Source organism: Mustelus asterias, chromosome 14 (assembly GCF_964213995.1).
Source record: "Mustelus asterias chromosome 14, sMusAst1.hap1.1, whole genome shotgun sequence".
NCBI classification, from domain to species: domain Eukaryota; kingdom Metazoa; phylum Chordata; class Chondrichthyes; order Carcharhiniformes; family Triakidae; genus Mustelus; species Mustelus asterias.
In genome coordinates this window covers 55,484,524-55,499,758 of record NC_135814.1, presented here as the reverse complement: position 1 = coordinate 55,499,758, position 15,235 = coordinate 55,484,524, and the positions used below count along the sequence as shown (strand labels likewise).

Sequence of the window (15,235 nt, the reverse complement as noted above, 5' to 3'; positions counted from 1 at the left end):
ATCGTCACACCAGAGTGGTGGGCCTGGATACGATGTGTTAGCAAGTTTCTTTGGCAGACAGGAGGGTGATGAAGACTCACTAAGCACCATTGTGATGATGACCTGGTGCAAACTAGTCTAACTCCTCCCTGAGCTCCGCATGCACGCTGGCTAATGGGCAAAGGATCAGTGAACCTCATTAGAGGGCCCTGGGCAGGTGGGGTGGGGGAGGAGAGAGAATCGCTCGTGGGTTCTGGGGAACCATGGCCTCATTTTTTCAGTGACACAGCGTTGAGGGACCTCCCTAACTGACATCAAAATGAACGATCCCTCTGGTCACTGTTAAGGGAAGAGGATTCCTGTTTGAGACAAATCTGAGACAAACTGGTCACGGGTGGATGGTGAAAAGATATTTAATGATTACAATAAAGGTGTTTATATAATAAATTCTAACATAAAAACTTATGAACGGAAAACATTAAGGTGTTTAAAAATCTATCTAACTGGTGCAGTCCTTCACCCATGCCATCTTAGTGCAACTACAACTTCCTAACCTTACATGGCCTACCACTACGTCTACGTGTCTCCCCAAAATGTACATCGGAGGTGGAGGGGGCCAGCTGCCTACTTCGCCCCCACTGCCTGTGATGCGCTTGGCGGGCATCCTCTGGAGTCCTGGACTTTGAGGGCCCTGGTCGACTTCCAGGTGATTGTGATGTATCCATGACATCCTCTTCATCCCGCTACCTCTGAGATGCCCCAGTGTCAGGAAGTGGGGGGAAGTCAGAAGATGTAGCCACAGTCTCTTGGCTGGAAGGCCCCGGCACAGGCTCGAGCCCTTCCTCCTCCCTTGGGGTTCCTGTGGGGCCCCTGGGTCACTCCATGGGATGGTGGTGTTTCTGCAATGAGCTCCAGAAGCTCCTGTATCACCTGGCCCTACCAGTCCTGGAGAACCACTTGCGTCCTACACATGGTGGTCGAACCCTCAGCAATGCCCACCTGCGTTGGGAGCCACATGTCAATGGCCGCATCAAGTGCCCTCTGAGATTGGGCCACGCTCTGCAGCCCCTCAGCCATGGTCCTCTGTGACTGGGTCACGTTCTCAAGGGCTGCTGCCGTAGCCCGCTGTGTCCCTTGGCTGTCCCACTGGGTCTCGTGCAAGCTCTCAAGTCTGTCAGCCAAGGGCTGCAGAACCTCAAGAATCCTGTTGGGTCCCTCAGCTGTGGCCCTCTGGGACTCTGCTGTGGCCTACTGTGACTCGGCCATTGCTTGGAGCCTGCCACACATGGTGCGGATTCCATGTCCCAGGCTTTCCACCATGGACGCCACCCTTGCTGTGTTGGCCTGGGAACCACGCAAGACAGGCAATAATTGATCCATCTGAAATCTTTGGGATTGCTCCCAACAGACTCGCACTCGGTCCAGTGTGGCCATCAGCCCCTCCTGCATTTCCTGGCTCTGTTGCTGCGGGAGAAGTGATCTTCGAGGCACAGCATGTAGCCTGGGGCCAGCTGAGACCTCACCTCCTGCAGGCCCCTGCGTACCAGAGACCTCGGACTTTCCCTCCTCCACTCGATGTACATTATCGGATGTGTCATGCTCACCAGAGAGTGACCCAGAAGGCTCACCACTAACTGGACCCGCCAACGTGTCAGTATCTGGGATGGTGAACTGTGAGATGGAAGCTGATGCCAAAACGGTGTCACCCTCGGAGGTCCCTTCACTCATATCCTCCGAGGACTCGTCCAAGCTGTCTGGGGCAGGATGGGTGGGAGCTGCAGTGGGGGCGTAATGCGAGATTGCCCCGGGGCGTCCGGATCTGTTCCTGCAACATAGGAAATAAGGTTAAGTGCAAGCAAGTGGGAGGAATCTGGGATGCAAAAAACTTGATTCACATTTCTCCATTGAACATAGAACAAAGCACAAAGAAGATTGCATCACAAGAACAAACCCTTCGGCCCTCCGAGCCTGCAGCGACGAGACTACCCATCTGAATTATAACCCCCAACCCTTCCGGGGACCATATGCCTCTATTCCCATCCCATCCACAAATCTGTAAAGATGCCTCATGAAGGTCACTCTCTTATTTGCCTCCACAACCTCCCCGGCAGTGAGGTCCAGGCATCCACCACCCTCTGTGTAAATAAAATGCTTCATTCATCTCCTTTAAATCTTGCCCCTCGCACCTTGCCCCCTAGAAATTATCTCCAGTTGAGTGGAGGATTGACAAGTACTCACTTCTTGACTCCAACCCGACCATGCTGTCGCTGACAGCCTGGATGTCCCCTTCCCTGGACAGCTCCAGCGCCCGCTCTTCAAAGGGGGTGAGGACCCAGAGGTCTGGCTCACAACCCCATGTCTTCGCCCTCTATTGGGTGTTATGGTCAGTCTTCTCCTGTGGGGAAGATGCCATGAAAGAAATGATGGCATGACTCCTGCAGAGTATCATGGGGTGGCACTCAGAGGGCAAGTGCAGTGCTACTCTTAATGGGGGGGGATCAAGAACTGGAAGCATGCAGGGTGCTAGGGGTGGGAGGATCTGGGGATGATTTGGGGGAAGATGCTAGATAGGGTTAAGCACTCGACCTTGTTGCCCAGATGAGGTCATTGACCTTTTTGCAGCACTGCTTCCCTGTTCTGGGGGCCAGTGCCCTGGCATTAACTGAAGCGGCAACTGCCTCCCAGGCCGCATTGCCGTCAGCCTCCCTGGGTCTGCGTCCTGCTGGGGGGAAGAGGGTGTCCCGCCTCGCCTCTGCTGCACCCAGCAGCCTCCCGTGAATCTAGGTGCTGGGCATTTGGTCATTTTATCCTGCATTGCCTGCCTGCCTGCCCATCCTTGGTGTTTTTATGGAGCTGCCGCTTGTTAGGGCAGAGCATTCCAGCAAGTTACATGCAGTTTGCTTGTTAGCATTGAGGGGAAGGCAAGTGAGCACTTGCAGATATGCTGATGGGGGGGCTGCTGGATCAGTGCCTCTATGATGATTGGGGACAGGGGAAAGAGAGGGAGGTATTATACAGTCATCGGAGTCAGTGGGAGATGGGGGCCTTGTGCAGGTGGGTCTGGGGTGGTGGGGGGGGGATCACCCTGCCTGAGATGGGTTGGGGTGGATCACTCTGCCTGAGATTGGTGGAGGGGATAGGATCACTCTGCCTGTGATCGGTGGGGGGAGGGGGGTGATATCACTCTGCCTGAGATCGGGGGGGTGCGGGATCACTCTGGCTGCGATTGCTTAGGGGGAAGCGGTGGCCACTGCCACTCTGCCTGCGATCAGTGAGGGGGCTGCTGCCACTCTGCCTGCGATCAGTGAGGGGGCTGCTGCCACTCTGCCTGTGATAAGTTATTAAACTATACAATTTAATTCTTCCATGCCCATATCTAGTGAACTCAACCAAAGTGTTGTAGTCAGTTTGAGAGCAGAGCGTGCAATCAGCTAGCACTAGCATCAACCAGACTGTAATCTCCACAGTTACTTTGATAGCACAGGAAAGAGAAAATTGGAAAGGATGATCCCAGGATGGGAAAATTTATTCAAGATCCAAAATCCCCACTTTCCTCCTATTTTCTGTTTGCTTTCTCATCCACATGATGTGTTGACGACATCACCTGAAGATAAGGACTTAGCTTACATAAGTACTTTAATAACACTCAAATCTGCCTCTTTGCCTCCCTCAGTCTTTCATTATTTTCTGAGATCTGTCTATTTCTCTGAAACCCAGTCTTTGATCAGCTGTAATTTCCTTCAGCTAAATATTGGAAAGAGCAAAGACATGATCTTGTTGAATGGCAGAGCAGGCTCACAGGACTGAGTGACCTACTCCTGCTCCTAATTCGTATGTTTACCATCTTCAACCCCTTTTACAAATTCTATCTCCTTGCTACTAATTCTGTTCCCCTCCTTGAATACTCCCTGGTTGAACTGGTGATTGTGTCTTATTTGACCCTGATTTGAGCTTTCAAGCCCATGTCCTCTCAGTCAAAAAGACCATTGATTCCCACCTCTGTAACATCACCAAATGCTGCCCTTGCCTCAACCCATCTGCCATTGAAATATTTGTTTATGTTGTTGTCATTTCCAGACTTGAGTATTCCAATGACCAGTATCACCTCCCAATCTGTAGACCAGAACTTTGCTGCCCCTTTTCTATCCTGCATCAAGTCCCACTCACCCATCACTCTTATTTTCACTGACTTTTTGACTATGGGCCTTTAAATGGTTGAAAATTAAAATTCTCATCATTGTGTTTAAATCTCTTTCTGACCTCATGTCCCCCTGTTGCCATTACATTCTGCAGCTACAAAAGCTCCATAGACACCCCTGATTCTCTCACTCTGGACTTTTGTGCATCCTGCTGGCTTCAACCAAGCATTAGCAGCTATCTTTATTCTGCTTGGATTCATAAAGTGGAATTTCATAAGTCCCTTTGCAGCTTTCACTTCTCCTTTAAGACCCTATTTTGAAACCCATCTTTCATTATTGCATCTCCAAAGAGCTCAGTGCTCATTTTTTCCCTTATACTTCTGTGAAGTACATTAAAATATTTCTCTGACTTTAACTACTGCATAAATATGGGTTGTTATGTTCTATATTTTTCCATTCTGTTCCCAGTCGGGAGGATAGAACTGTTCAGTCAGGCACCCTCATGTTCATGTTGCAGTGCCGGTGCTTACGAGTGAAAGAATCCTGTATGGTTCCCATTTATTACTATCCAGTGTCTTAAGTGTAGTGTCTTTTGAGGACAGGATTAGGTTCAGTTGTAATGCCTTCATTGCTGAAAGGCCCATTGAGGCTCACTGTCTGGTGTCACATATAATGATTGGCCACTTGAACAAAGTACTAACCAAAGTGCTTGAAGATATTTGTGGAGCCATATGACTTTAAAAGTTAATAGTAAATGTAAAGAGGATTAGTGGAAGAACAAGTGTAAAATTAGCAGTACAGCAGTTGCCCGTTAACTTTTGATGAAAATAGCATGCTTTTGTTCATTTCTCAAATGAAAGACAATGGGTGGAACTTTCCAAAAAAATTGTCAAGTGTCAGTTTCTGACTTAAAAACCGGTGTATTTCTTTTCAGAAACACAGCCAAATTTTCTGACCAGATCTTTTGACGCTCTGTTAAAAAAAGTGGGGGAAGGGGGACAATGCCCAGCCTTGGCCTTCAACCCCTAGGGCCTCCAGACATCTCCGTACCCTTGTCATGGTCAACACAACTGGTTCTCGATTTCAAAAACCAGTAGTGAATTGCACCGGTGTGATATCACGTGGCCAGGGAGGAAGCATTCCATGGGGCTGGACTGTACAGCATCAAGCCATTTAATAATATTTTAATTAATGTAGATTCGTGCTAATCAGGTTCACGCTCTTTGTGGGAATGAACCTGATCACATCATCGGTGGGAGGTGAGGAAAATCTCAAACCAATATCTCGCCAGTGCAAATCCCGTTGTGGCCCACTTGATTTGCACCCAGGGCAAACGGGCCTGCTAAATCTCGCCCAATGCCTTTTCAAAAGATAGATGCTTTAATTCAGGTGTATTTGCTTTTAAATTTACTCAAAACTATAAGGTATCTGATAACGAATAAAGAAAAAATATAAAAATGGATTAGATATTTTATGTAAGAAATTGCAAGGAATACACAGTTCAGATATGGTATGTGTAATTGTTCAATGTTAATTTTTTTTCTAGGTTACTAATATTCAGGCATTCGCCTGGCTATCACAACTGCGACAAAGATGGGATGATAATCAACGACACTGCTTTGTTAATATCTGTGATGCTCAGTTTCAGTATTCATACGAGTATCTTGGTAATACACCTCGTTTAGTAATTACTCCTCTGACTGACAGGTGAGCCCTGTATTGATCTACTTACTTGTTCATCAGTTCTTTGTGTCAAAGCATATTAAGCTAAAAACTTGAAGCAATTTGATGTTTAAATATCTGTGAAGCCAGAACTATATTCTACTGTTTAATGTTTAGTCACGAGGAGCTCCAAGGAAGACTTTTCCGACTCCACCATGAAAGAGGAAGATAGCTGTAACCCACACCAGCTTAGATGCTCACATGGTGGTGACTTCTGGGTCACTCACTGGTGAGCACCTCACAGCTGAAGATCCACAGCAGGCAGAGACAGGGACATCTTAGGGAACCAGCACTTGGAGGGATGCCAGCAGCCAGGACTCTGCAGAGCCTGTGGCTGATGATGTGCCCCTGGGTCCAGTCATCCCAGAGTTGATGGAATTGCAAAGGCAGAGTCACGAATATCAGGAAGGGATGACAGCATCCCTCCTCGGACTACAAGGCTGACTGGAGGAGCCTCATCGCCTTCCATCCGAGGAGATACTGCCAGTAGAATGAGGCCAAAACTGTGAGGGTGGCAACACCTCCCACTCCCTCTTATTGTGGGTGTTCTTGTCCTGCAGACAGACAGAAGGACTGATTGTTATCCCAATGAGTGCAGGAGCAGTTTAGGAGCCTATATGCCTTTGCCATTACATGAAATTTCCCCCGTAAGTGATTAACAAATAGGAATTCTGCAACTGACAGAACATTGACAGTGTGAAGTGTCTCCACACATTCAGTGCACATGTCCCATATGCTGTTGAGTACTGCAACTCAAACTTCTGTCCAATATCCACATGCACACTTACATTGCCTGATGCTCTTACGAATGTCAATTTTGCCACTTAGTATTGCAGAACACAATAGATAGTTCGTCCTGCATTGCTGAGCTGTACTTTTGTGGTCCCCCGGTGCTAACCTCTGCTGCAACCTCCATCCAGGCGGCTGTGGTCAGATGGGTGAGGTTCCTGCTGCCTCCCCTGAGAAATAGCTCCTCCCATCTTGCCTGCATTGTTTTGCGGAGAACCAGCAGGGAGGCATCGCTGAACCATAGGCCACCTGTTTTCTGCTTTGATGTACTGATATCAGCAAAATCCAGAGCTCCTGGTTTGCATTGAGTAAATGGCTGTCTGGGTGCCCTTTAAAAATGGCTCCAGGGCCTTCAACCCTATGAGGTAATGGCAGGTATGGCGATTTCCTCCCGCCTTCACCAAAAGATTTGCCTATCTTTTTGCGCATACGTATGTAATGAGCAGAACAGTGTGAGATCGAACATGGCCAGCCTTCTCACCCCCGAGCACAATATACTCTCACTTCCACTCTTGTCACCCAATTTATACTTCAGAACAGAAGGTACTGCTCATATTGTGAATTATGGAAGATTAGTGAAAGAGATGGAATCGATAAGAAAATTATCTAGAAACTGAAAGTGTAAAGGCAGCACAGAGTTGCAGAATGTTTCATATTCCCCAAAATTATTGGAGGTGGATATACCCATGTTTAATTTTATGGTAAAACTTACAAAAATGTCAACAATAACCTAGAAAATGCTGTTAATGACATTAACATTCCACGATTAATGACAGGATTTCTGTGCACAATCCTGCCTGAAATCAGACTGTAAGGTTAACAGACACTTCATTGTGACCTGATTTCCTAAATTACACCCTCTCCAGCAGCACCATCTTGCTCACCCAAAATATACAAATCATGGTGAGGGAACTTGGGCCGTAACTGCTCATTATAAATGATTGGTGTACACTATGCCATCCTTGATATGTGGTCACAAAATAGCTACAGATGAAGACAACTGTTTGCCCTATCCTACCTCATCATTTGGTCCTCTCTTCACAGTTTTAGGGGGCGATTCTCCCATCCCGCTGCGCTAATTATTTTAGCACAGCGGGCTGGGAGAAGCACGCAGGGAGGGGGGGCGATATGCAGGGTTCCTGCGAGTGTTCGCACTCCGCTAGCGTCTCCCAACGCCGGATTTCCGGTGCAGTCTGCTCTGCGCCGGAAGTCAGCGGGGAGGCAGGGCTAGCATTTAAATGATATTTTAAATATCATTTAAGTGTTATTAGCCAGCCTGGGACTCAATTCTCTGGGCCCGCTAGTCTCTCCCAACCTACTAGAGTGTTTCATTCCAACGGGATTTAGAGTAGCTCCCCACTTTTGGGGAGCTGATGGCCTGACCCTGCTGGAGTGAAGGGGGGGCAATTGGGCCCCCCCAGGGGGTTGGGCAGTGGAGGGGGTGGCACCCCCTGGGCATGAGCACCCTGGCAGTGCCAGCCTGTGCCCCCTTGCACTGCCCAAGGGGCAACGTGCCCATGCCCGGGGGCACCCTGGCACTGCCCACCGGGCATGAGGCTGTGTCAAGAGGGTAGGGCTTAGGGGCTGATTGATGGGGCGTCCTAGGATGGATGAGGGCAGAAGGAGGCTAGCGATCGGGGTGGGCTGGGAGAGGGGTGGGGTCTACCTGCGGGGGCGTCTGCACTGCGGGGGATGGGTAGAGGGACCTGGAGATTGGGACGGATCGGCTGAGGCTGGTCGGGGGGGCCACGATCGGGCCGTGGCGTGGTTGGGGGGCAGCGCTGTGGGGGTCCTGGGCTGGCCTCAAACGGAAAGCTGACAGTTTGGGGCCACTGCGCATGCACAGAGGCCTGCTAGTTTCAGCTTCCTGGGTGGGAATTGGCCCCGCCCCTTAAAATTTAATGATATACATGCTGGTGACCTCTGCATTGCACAGAGTGTGGGTGATTCTAGTGTGAACTCCCAATGAAAAAAACAGTGTGAATTACTCCAGTTTTCCTGAGAATTCAACACTTAGAATTTTTGGGGGAGAATTCCGCCCTTAAATTTTATTTATTAGTGTCACAAGTAGGCTTCTAACTCTTCAAAAGATTTTAAGCTTTTTATCTTCATTTTTCTACCCCAGAATCTATGCCTGGTCTTGATTATATGCAGTAAGTGTCCTAACATCAGTTCAAAATTTGTCTTTTGCTGTTCTAAACCCATTGTCCCTCCTGTTACAGTTCAGTCTATGCTTTTCAGGATTGTCTTTTCCATACTTAATTCTGTAATATAGTTCCATTCTTTCAGATGTGATTCTTCCCACCCCCCCCCCTTCAAAATAAATCTAATATTTTCTTGTGACTTATTTGTTGAAGATCAGTCCAATGGTTCATCTTGAACCATCTTCAGGGCTTAAAAAGCCAGCACATGGAAGGGGCAACAATATGGTTTACCTCAAAGATCAGTACAGGCCCCACCCTGTTCAACCCTGTACATAAATCTGTATCAGCCACATGCAGCCACAAGTCCATATATGCAGATGACATTTGCTGTGCTTACCAAACAAAAGATTTTAAAGACATAAACAGTGCTCTTAATGACGATCTTAGTAAACTCTCAGACTACTGTTAAAACTGGTACCTCAGACCAATTCTGCCAAAACCGTATCATGTGTTTCCCACCTTAACAAATGCAAGATCACTAAGAACATAACCTCTTCCTGAACACAGCCGCATCAAACATCATCCTGCATCCACCTATCTTGATGTTGTTTTGGACATCAAGCCACACTTTCAGAAAGTCTCAATTAAACTGAAGACTCCCAATATTCTCATCAGTAAACCAACAGCAACCTCTTGGGGAGCCAACACCAAAATTTTAAGAAACTTCTGTTTGGTTGTCTGCTACTCGGTGGCTGAGTACTGCGCTTCTGTTTGGAAGAACACTGCGCACTGCAAACTGGTATATGTCCAGCTGAATCACACCATGAGGAACATTTCTTCCAGAGTAATCCGGTCAACAAATGAGAGGAGCCAGAGGTTGTGGTACATATTGGTACTGCTGACATAGGTAGGAAGAGGGAAGGGGTCATGAAAAGAGAATATAGGGAGTTAGGTAGACAGTTGAGAAGGAGGAACGCAAAGGTAGTAAACTCAGGATGACTGCCTGTGCCATGGGAAAGTGAGAGCAGAGATGGAGAGAGGTGGAGGATGAATGCGTGGCTGAGGGACTGGAGCAGGGGGCAGGGATTCGGGTTCCTGGATCATTGCGACCTCTTTAGGGGCAGGTGTGACCTGTATGAAAAAGACGGGTGGCACTTTAATTCCAGGGGGACCAATATCCTGGCAGGAAGGTTGGCTAAGGCTACTGGGGAGACTTTAAACTAGAAAGGTTGGGGGGAGGGAAACGTGATGAGGTGACTGAGAGCGTTTGACAAAGTCCCTCATGGTAGGTTGGTGCCAAAGGTCGGATCTCATGGGATAAAGGGGGAGGTGGCTAGATGGGTGGAGAACTGGCTTGGTCACAGAAGACAGAGGGTGGTAGTGGAAGGGTCTTTTTCCGGCTGGATGCCTGTGACTAGTGGTGTTCCGCAGGGCTCTGTATTGGGACCTCTGCTGTTTGTGATTTATATAAACAATCTGGAAGAAGGTGTAACTGGGGTGATCAGTAAGTTTGCGGACGACACGAAAATGGCTGGACTTGCATTTAGTGAGGAACATTGTCAGAGGCTACAGATGGATATAGATAGGCTGGAAATTTGGGCAAAGAAATGGCAGATGGAGTTCAATCCAGATAAATGCGAAGTGATGCATTTTGGTAGAACTAACGTAGGGGGGAGCTATACGATAAATGGCAGAACCATAAAGGATGTAGATACGCAGAGGGACCTGGGTGTTGTTGTACCTGTTAATTCTCAGATACTTTCAACCAGTTTACTTACTCCAAGGTTTTACCCCGGTGCCCTTCTTTGCAAGATGGACAAAGAACAAACACAAGTAAAGATTCAACAAGTTTATTAATAATAACACTATTAACCCTTAAATTACCCACATAAAACAAGAGGATACCCCAGATTCAAGTATACTACCCGTAAAGATGGCTTGGTTAAACTGCAGGCCCGATTCTCTGAGTCCCTCTGGTCTGTCGTCATGAAGGTGATTCTCGATGGCAGCTTCTTCCTTCCTTCCTTCTCTGGTCAGTCTTCCGAATGGTCACAACTGCCTCCCTCGTCGAGTCTTCGCTGCAGTGTGCCTCTGAATGTGTCCCTTTATCCCCAGCCTGCTTGCCTTTCCAGAAACTTCTCTGGCTTCCGGCCAATGAGGTCCCAGGAGGGGGTTCCAATACCCAGTGGGTTTCTTGATGTCTGCCTGACAAGACACCAGGGTCCGCCCCTCAGATTTCTTGATGTCTGCCTGACAGGACACCAGGGTCCGCCCCCCAGGTGTCCATCTCCATGTTGTTGAACTTGTTATCAGGTAAGGTTTCTACAGGATCTCTTGGTGACAAAAAGTCTGGCCCGATCTGGGCTTCTAACAATAGACCGATGCATTTCAATGAGGTGCCATGATCTCCTGCTAAGTCTCAAGTAGAGTGTAACGACCTTTGATGGGTGGTTGATGGGTCAGGCCCAGACACATTTGTGTATTGTACAATTGGCCTGCCTGAGGTTTGACTGTGTTTGATTTCAAAATGCTCAATTCTTTAAGTTAGGATATCCAATTTTATCAGCCTTAAAACTAGGCCCTGTTTATATCACCACATTCCCTCCTCTTGATCCAATGAGCGTCAGCGAACCGGATCACACAATTCTCACCAAACCATCTGAACAAGCAAGCACCTCGAATCTGGAGTTGACAGTATCATCCCTAACCCACAATAGTACTAACAAATTTAAATGAAGTAAAATAATTTTAAAAAACAATAAGCAATCGGATATATACAAAACAAAGCAATAAACAGTACAAATGAAGTAAAATAATTTTTTAAAAACAACAAGAAACAATACGTCAATTGGGTATATACAAAACAAAGCAATAAACAGTACAAAATGACAAGTGACCAAGATGGGAGAGTATCAAGGCTCTTGATTGTAGAGCCTCTCCCGATGTCGGATGGCCCTTGCCGAAATTCCTTAGGATGATAGGGAAGACGGAGCAGTCTGATTGTTGTTGGAAGAAAACGTGGTTGGAAAACTTCCAAGTTGCTTCTGTAAATCAACCATATACTGGTAACACTGAGCGTAGTAGGTCAACTGGGCACCAACGTAGTCATGCAGGCAACGAAGGTGATGAGCATATGTACTGCTAATTCTTTCAAGCAAAAGTCTTGTGATCTCTGCCTGGCGATCAAATTCACTTTGTGTAATTCGCATTTCCTGTTCTGCTGAATGGGCCTCTGAGACCTTTGCCTTCTTCAGTCTTGCTTTTGCTGCATCTAAATCAAGTCTTTTATTCTGCAAGAGTTTACGTTCTTTAGATATTGTTCTGTCGTCCCCTTCCAGAAAGTTTCTAAGGGGTGCCAAAAGGTTGACCTCTGACGAGTGTACTTCCATCGGGCGTGGGGTGAACCACATATATCCGGGGTATCGTAGGCTGATCTTCTGGTCTTTGGTTGGTGTGGTGTCTGTGGTTCGGTCTGAGACGAGGAGTCCCAGATAACAGAGAATTATGTAGTTCATTCTGGGGAAGATCAAGGTAGCACCTGTTAATTCTTATTAATATCTGATTCTCTTTTCCTTTTCTTTACTAGAATGTCGTATGACTCTTTTTTTAAAAAAAAACAAAGAAATAAGTAAAGGAATAATAAAGGCCCAATAGTGTCATACGAAGGGTAGTGGGGTAAGGAGTTTGCAGAGCGTGAAAATAAAATGTTGGCTATGTGGCATGTGTCCTTGTTGTTGGAGGACTATGGCACAGTATAACAATAGATTCTTCATCTCACAACCAAACTGTGGTGTGTCGTATGACGCAGTATAATGTGGGCAGATAAGAAACCCTTTTCAATTGGGTGATGCGTGGAGTGGACGGATAAAGCTATTTACAATTTGGACTGTGATGTGGGCTTTGGCTGCCAGGTACCCACTGCATTACCACCTCTGGTAGTGAGCGCCGGGTCAAATGGTTCTGGGAGTCCCGGTACCAGGGGCGCCAAAGTGGGTAAGGTTTGCGGGTTCCCCATCCTTTCCGTCGGGGTCCCCTGGGCCGGGGTTTGACTGATTCCCCTGGCTCCTCCCCCCTTTTGTTTTGGCAAAAATGGCCCCTTGGGGTCTTTCATTGCCGGAACCTGGCATTCATGGGGCTCCCCGCCGTAGGTTAGGTTGTCTGCCAGGAATGTGGGGGTTATAGGTGCTTGTCGGGCCGGTCCTTCAAGGGGCATGGGTCGGGGTCCATCGTCGGGGAACCGCTGAGATGGCCATGCGGGATAGTTGGGTGGTGCCCTACAGTTCCGGGCAAAATGGTTGGGTTGCCCGCAGGTATAACACTGTGCTTGTGGGCATGGGCCTCTGGGCTCAGCTCTATATCGTTCTCGGTGTCGGAGGTTGGGCCTATATCCTGTGCGGCCTTGTGGTTCCCTGTGTTGGCAATCAGCAATAGTGTATGGGTATTCGGGGTTTGCTGGTCCCCTGAAATTTGGTGGTGCCCTACAGTCCCGGGCAAAATGGTTGGGTTGCCCACAGTTATAACACTGTGCTTGTGGGGGTGCATATCTGGGGTTGGTTTTATCTTGTTCCCTGTACCTGGGGTTGGGAATATATCGGGGTTCTGGGCGGGGCTGCGGTTTTCTGTATCGATGATTGGCAGGAGTATATGGGGGTGAGTTTCCCAGTCCCCTGTTTCCACCTCCCCCTTCGTTACGCCAAACCGGGGCCAGGTCTGTGTGGATCGGGTTCATCAATCCGTGTTTTGTGGGCTTGGGGGTGTCTGTTTGTCTGACTTCCCGTTCCCACACACGAGTCATTTTGCGGATGGCCCAGGCTTCTGTGTGTGTATTATCATCGGGATCAAAATTCTCACAGGCTTTCCGACTCCCCTCGGTGGCGTGTGCTATCAGGGTCCGGATCCATGTGGGCCGGTGGTGTGCATTTAATTGGGCTCGATTTAATTGGCCAAAAACCGCAACAAATTGGTTCCATAGTCGGCCAGCATAGGCTGTCGGGTGCTCCCCTCTCTTTTGTTGGCAGTTGTTTAAGCCTTGTACCGGGTCATCCCTATTGTAGCCTATGGCGGCCAGAACGGCTGCCTTCATTTCTGGTAGGGTTCCCCCGGCCACGTTCTGGGGTTTGGGTAGGGCGGAACGGATGGCAGGACTTAAACATAACAGAATAAGTTTAACCTCTTCTGCCTCGTCTAGGCCGTTTAAAACACGATATTGGGTAACCTGGTCAAAGAGAGCATGTGGATCCCCGGAGGGTTCGAATACTCCAATCACTTTAGCTATGTCAGTAAGCTGTGTCATGGTGTATGGAGTTACATAAGTCACATTGTGGTTCTGTCCGTCCTGTCGTTGGGTGGTCATCGGTACAGGAACCAGATTAGTGACTGGGCTTGGGATGGTAAAAGGACTAGGAGCTGAGACTGAGTTTCCCCAGATGGGAGCTGGATTAGGTGGTGCCGTTGTTTCCACTACCGGGAAGGGAGGTGGGGGTCCCCAGTCGGCAGTGATGCTCGCTGTTGCATAATGACAGGCATCCTCTTCTAAATCCCCCCACTCTACCCCTGGGTCACTATCCCCTGTTTCAGTCATGTATGCACACATTACCCCCCTTTTTATGGCTAGTTGTGCTTTTAAATCTTTAATCTCGCGCAGGCATTTGGAGTGGTCTGTTGCGCAGGCTGTATTTACTTTTCCTGCTCGGTGCAAAACTTTTACTGCAGCCTGTAGGTCGCTGCATTTACGTTTAACTTCCTCTACCTGTTGCAGCGCAGCCTCTCTCTCACGGACAGCGCGCTGTGCCTTTAGGTAGGCTTTATCACATTGAGCCTGGAATTGGCTCATGTGTATCATATTGATTTGGTTCCTTTCCTCTCGTGTGTTTACCTCCGCTTCCAATTGTTGTACGCGCGCGGTCTTCCATCGGGCGCACTTAAATGTGAGGATGGTTAGGTACCCTATCATAAGTAGGATTCCTATTACGGCCAGTTGTGACAGAATGCGGACCCATGGGTGGATTTGGACATTTGAAACCCAATCCCAGAGGTCCTCCCATGCAGCATGACTGGCCATGATTATTTCCTTTTAGGATTCGTCACTTGAGTATAGGTAAGGGATCGGGGTAGGGGTCCGCTTTTCACTAAATTCCCTCCCGTAGATTTTACCCAAATTCCCTAGACTGTTCTAGTTCTGACTACACAGTTTGTCCACCTTGTGTTACAGACACCGGGTTTATGGCCCAATTTACTGGTTGAATCTGTATTAGTCCTTCACTCACTTAAGACTGGCCATCACGTGGGGCATCTGCCCTCTTAATTCAGGCTCAGACGGAGTGTTGGAGAATACCAGGTTGAAGGTTCGACTTCGGAGCAACGTATTACTTCTTATCGAAGTCCCATCTGGGGTGCCACTGTTGTAACTGTTAATTCTCAGATACTTTCAACCAGTTTACTTACTCCAAGGTTTTACCCCGG

General features: G+C 48.1%; 1 protein-coding gene across 1 annotated transcript in view; it reads left to right on the top strand.

The window, feature by feature from the left end:
- dnah9l (dynein, axonemal, heavy polypeptide 9 like) overlaps positions 1 to 15,235 on the top strand; it is a 509,143-nt gene that overhangs the window by 171,834 nt on the left and 322,074 nt on the right. The window contains exon 32 of the mRNA XM_078227708.1: positions 5,665 to 5,825. Coding sequence (XP_078083834.1) covers positions 5,665 to 5,825 — 161 coding nt within the window. The remainder of the gene's footprint in view (positions 1 to 5,664; positions 5,826 to 15,235) is intronic.